At 41.5% G+C, this 5369-nt stretch overlaps 1 protein-coding gene across 1 annotated transcript; it reads left to right on the plus strand.

Annotated features, from left to right (window-relative positions):
- The first annotated feature begins 3936 nt into the window (after window positions 1-3936).
- LOC147900998 (putative glutathione S-transferase) lies at window positions 3937-5164 on the plus strand. The gene is made up of 2 exons (XM_087375877.1): window positions 3937-4336; window positions 4654-5164. The coding sequence occupies exons 1-2, from the start codon at window positions 4013-4015 to the stop codon at window positions 5014-5016; spliced, it is 687 nt and encodes a 228-aa protein (XP_087232003.1). The 5' UTR covers window positions 3937-4012; the 3' UTR covers window positions 5017-5164.
- The last annotated feature ends 205 nt before the right edge of the window (window positions 5165-5369 follow it).

Genomic DNA, 5369 nt, shown 5'->3' on the forward strand with positions numbered 1-5369 from the left:
GTTTGAGTACTTTCAGGATGCACAATATGCTCCTCAGATTCAAGGATCTTCACATGAAGGAGATCAAGCTCAGACTTCGATGCAGGGGCAAGAAGAACATGCACACTGTCACAAACGTGTAGAACATGAGCGCAAACTTCTAGAGCAAGAAATGGTGGATGTCACTAAGGATGATGAAACACAAGACTTGAGGGCATGGGAATTTAAAAAAATTGAAGAAGATCAAGGTCGATCCACTGCAGTTATGCTAGAAGCTCTTGCTAGCAAACCACGACGTGAAATGCAAAAGGCTAGTACTACAAGAGCCACGGTTCCAAGCAGTAAAAAAAGGCATCGTCCCACTGTAGAGAAAGATCATGTGGATGAAAAACAGTTAAAAGAAGAGAAAGATGAAGAAGACTCAGAACTCGAGGCTAAAGATGATTAGGATGAACTCACATTAATCAAAAATCTTAATCTGCATCTTAATGAAGCAGTAACAGATGATGATGTGGGATATATCTGGGGTCAAAGGACATGGTTTGTGAATGCCAAAGATGTGGAAGCTGCAGCTATCTTTACTAATAGCCAAAGCCTTGATATATCCTATGCACTACAAATATACGAGGCTTTGAGAGATGGAAAGAAACTTGTGGCAAGCAACATGGTCCTGCACCCAATAATGTTTTGTCCAATCAAAAATAGCTTTTTGGATCAAATAACATTTACAGGGCCTACACATTTCGAGGAAACCTTCAGTCGATTCTTTAAAGACACTCTTAAAAATATTCCACATGAACAAGGCAAAGAGGCACAAGGTGAGAATATGCTAAAGGAAGCAAAGAAAGAATTCCTCCTTCATTGCAGATTCCAGCCCATTGATGGTCAACATTGGGCTTATGCTTGTAATTAGATTGCAAAAGAAGCAAAGGAGGTCAAAAGACTCACTTTAGAGCAATTTGCAAAGATAAGTTCATTCCATTATTATCCTGCAACAATCTGTATATTCAAGCATGAGATCAAGTATTTGATTGAGTCCGAAAGACTTAATCATTATGTCCATGGAAAGCATAAGATATCCTCAACATTAAAGGTCTTACAGAAGTCAAGGGTTATATGGACAACTTTTGGTTCTCCAAATCCTAATTTGAAGCGAAAGGTCACAAAAGCAGACGCCGACACACTCACAAACTTCTATACTTCCTTGAGTGCAGTTGTGCCTAGGAGAACTCAAGAGGGAGAAGAAAATATGACAAGCCTCAAGGTGGTGAGAGACAGATATGCTGACTACACTTCTATCATATTTCGTCCTGTTGAAGTGTTCAATGAGATGCTTGAAATGTGCATTACTTGTGAGTGTGGAGAGTTGACCTATGAAGCTCCTTTGTTTGTCTCTGGAAAGTCAAAGGTAATGGATAAGAAGGAGTTGACAACAAGGATGTGGAGGCCTATAAAGTACTTACCAGACAAGTATGCATCCATGGCAGCACAAAAACTTTTAAAGAAAGAATGGTTTTTTGGAAAGAAAGACAAAGACCACTGCATGGAAGAATGCATCAATGTACAGGTGAGGCGTGATGCAGTGCATAATGCCATTAAGTATTTGCTATTAGAGAAACAAATTCCACTTAGTCATTGTAACATTGACTATAATGTGGTCAAGCATATAGCTTCTTTGTCAACACCCAAGGTAAAGCTATGGGCAAACAGGTGGATTAAAAAGGATGAAGATGGATCAGAAATAGTAACCTCTTACATGAGAAAAGAAATCCCACAACAGGTGGTTGCATATGTGGAAAGATTAATTAGTGAGATGAGGATGCCGACAGATATGCACCAAAGCTTTCAATTCAATGTAGAGGCTACGACAGAGTCTGGAAAGCTTGTGAACTTCAGGGGAGTTTCAGAAGATGACTTCGAGTTTGGTGGTCGTGGACATCTTTGCTAAGAAGTGCTTCTTTGCCAACTCAATGACATCCATCCATGGAACTGTGTTAGAGGAAGTACAGACTACACTTGTTGTCACTTCTTGACATGTAGATTGATATGCAATGCACATATTCACTGTTGTTATATGTTTTGATGTGTAGATCGGCTCGAAAGTTAGTAGGTGCTATCGACACAGTAATGTGGCAATGTGACTTGGCACAACAAATAGAGTATATAACATGTCAGGTATCACATCAAGAGGATAACCACATCTATAATTGTGGATGGAGGTGGGCTACAATTGCTTTTTGGTACTTGGTTAAATTTTTGAGATACAAAATGACACCACATTGTCAACATATATAGATTTGCATCTCTATGCATTTATAACATGTATCATTAAGGGCAACATTATGGACCCTCCCATAAGAAATCAAAGAAGCGCATGGGATATGAGGTAGAAGGAAAAATAAAAATACCATAGCAAAGTATTTTGCATATACACGAATTTTTAAGGATGCTCGCCATGGAGGAACTAGAAGGAGACAACGCAAATGAAGAATGTCCATGATTAAAGCTTTGTATTGAAGTCCATTGAAGGATTTTATTTCGGTACTAGGCAAGAAGCCAATTCAAGACAATTATAATCGGAGTCATCACCTCCTATGTCAAATAAGAGTCAAAATATGCACTGGATGTCACCCAAGGGTCAAGGCTTGGCAAGACAATAGGGAGTTAATGCAGATGGCACCTGGCAAGGGACTGTCACATTGAGCAATAAGACAATGGGGAGTCAATGCACCCAAGGGGCAAGGCTTCACAAGACAAGTGGGAGTTAATGCAGATGGCACCTGGCAAGGGACTGTCGTGACATTGAGCAATAAGACAATGGGGAGTCAAATTATGCAGATGGCACGAATTGAGACTCTTTAAGAGCAACAATTTAAATTGTAAACATATGTTCAATCTATATCATTTTGGATACAAAGACTGCAGCTAAGAGCGATGTCTCTCAATGTAAACATATAATGATAGCTGTAATTGCTATTATAATTCTTTGGTTCAATACAAAACTTGGGTCTTATGGCATCATGTCTTTTTTCTATTTGTTAAATTTTGTGCATATTGCGAGTGACAATGTTATTTACATGAAATATTTAAGTCTCCTTTCATGGATTTATAAATTTATCATGTCAATAAAAAATATTAAAAATAATTAAATTAAAAATAACTTAGGTATAGCTAGAATTTCTAAAATAGGATTATTTCAAATTCATGCATGTTGGTGCAAAAGTATAGATTGAAAAAACAAGATTTTTATGTGAATATGATAGTGCCACAAAGTGAACTTTTGATTTGGGAAGAATATTTTCAGAAAGTAAAATTTTGATTTGGGAAGGATATTTTCACAAAGTAAACTTTTCATTTGGGAAGGATTTTTGGGCTTCGTCCAAAAACAATAGAAAAAGTCCAAAATTAATGAAATAGGTGTTCTTAGGTATCCCTTGCCTCCCCTCCCCTTCCTGCGCCTTTACTGCCTCCCCCTTTTGTCCCACTTGCCTGTCCCACCCCCTTCCATCCCTTAACCTCTCCCTCCCCCTTCCGTCCCCTGGATCGCCTCATGCTTCCATTCCCTGGGCCTCTCCATTCCCCCTTCTGTCCCCCTAGCCTCTCCTTCCCCTCCTGCCTACCTTAATGCTCTACCTCCCTTCCCTTATCTCTTTGGCTCTCTTTGCCCCCCCTTCTATCCCATCTCTTCACCTCCCCTCCTGTATCGCATCCCATTTGCATTTAAGGGGCTACTCTAGTTTCTACATATGTAGGAGGGACCCTAACAACTTGCAAGAGGTCATTTAAGTATGGACAAGCGGATGGAAAAGGCCAAGAGGGAACGTTATAAAAGAGGAGGATGACAATGGTGATGAGGGAAGCAAGGAAGGAAAGCACGAGTGAAGCTTCATGGTGTTAAGAGGTGATTGGGCTATTTAATCACAACCATTTCACTTTCCTACGCACACAACCAAAGTTTCCCTTACTTTCCTCCTACATAGTCACACGACCAAAGTCTCTCTCACTTATAAAACCACACGTCTTTCTCCTCGCCATGGCTTCTGAAGATGTCCAACTCCTTTCTGTCTCGGCGAGCCCCTACGCAATGCGTGCCATCCTCGCGCTCTCCGCCAAAAAGGTCCCCTTCACCACCCTCACCGAGGACCTCTCCAACAAAAGCCCCCTCCTCCTCCAATCCAACCCTGTCTACAAGAAAGTCCCCGTCCTCCTCCACCTTGGTAAACCCGTCTGCGAGTCCTCCATCATCGTCCAGTACGTCGACGAAGCTTTCCCCTCCCCCGATGGCAAGAACCTCCTCCCTTCGGATCCTTACGATCGCGCCGTCGCTCGCTTCTGGGCTGACTTCGTGGACAAGAAGGTGCGTGCGTTGCCTTACTGCCTGTCATTTTTTCCTCGTTTTTGCTAGAACCAAACCTCTTAACAGCCTACTCTCGCCAGTTTGAGAAAGTAAGCGGTCTGTGGGTTGTAATGAATGTCTCATTTGTGGCATTCTATTGCAAGAAAATGCAGGCCGGCAGATAAGTGTTCTTCAAGCGTATGATAGTAAAAATTGTACTTGCGAGCAGATGAAAGGGACGAATCTCGTCCATTAAAATTAAAGATTGAGGTGAAGGATTTGTAACTAGGATCCTGCATCTCACATGCTGGCTTCTTTTGCTCGCCTGTGTTGCACAGCTTAATGAAGCTTTATTTCGGCTCTTCAAACCAACAGAAGAGGAGCGGAAGGCGGCTCTTCAAGACTCCAAGGACTGCCTGAGTTTATTGGAAGAAGCCTTAGGTACTGTTGCAAAGGAGCCCCCTTATTTCGGGGGTGCCACGGTGGGCTACGTCGATATAATCTTGGGTCCTTTTGTGGCGTGGCAATATACTTTGGAAACTTTGGGGAACTGCAGTCTTGAGCTGGAGGCGTATCCACGTTTGTGTGGGTGGAAGAAAGCATTCGAGGAATCAGCATTAGGAGACACTTTGGAAGCACCAGAGAAGGTGTGTGAATTGTTGAAGGCACTGAGGGCCACAAGAGCACAAGCCCAGGTGTAACTCGAGTTGAAAAGCCAAAAACTCTTTGGCAATAGTGACAATAAGGCAGAGGCTTTCTTTCTATCTAACGAGTAGCTTGACCCGTCTATGATGGGTTAGAGACCGGCTCTGTTGGGTCTCACGGTGGATATCTTTAATTTCAAGAATAAATTTTAATCGATGCCGAGGCTGACAACTTCCTTTAACTCAGGCTGAAAAAGATATTGGAAACCTCATACTTGAGGCCATTATAATCGATCATAAATTAATCTCTAATACATTATCAAACATGGGAAGGCAAGGAATGGATTTTTAAAATATTCTTAATTGTCCAAACCTAAGTACTTTTAAGGAAATGTGGTCTCTACTAAACT

This window comes from Dipteris shenzhenensis, chromosome 6, assembly GCF_047967505.1.
Source record: "Dipteris shenzhenensis isolate YYH24624 ecotype China chromosome 6, Dip_SZ_1.0, whole genome shotgun sequence".
Taxonomy (NCBI): Eukaryota; Viridiplantae; Streptophyta; class Polypodiopsida; order Gleicheniales; family Dipteridaceae; genus Dipteris; species Dipteris shenzhenensis.

Bases quoted from the DNA above. Each gene is read 5' to 3' on its own strand.
- LOC147900998 (XM_087375877.1), top strand. From the start codon at position 4,013: ATGGCTTCTGAAGATGTCCAACTCCTTTCTGTCTCGGCGAGCCCCTAC. The intron at 4,337-4,653 runs GTGCGTGCGTTG...TGTGTTGCACAG, and splicing joins CTGACTTCGTGGACAAGAAG to CTTAATGAAGCTTTATTTCG.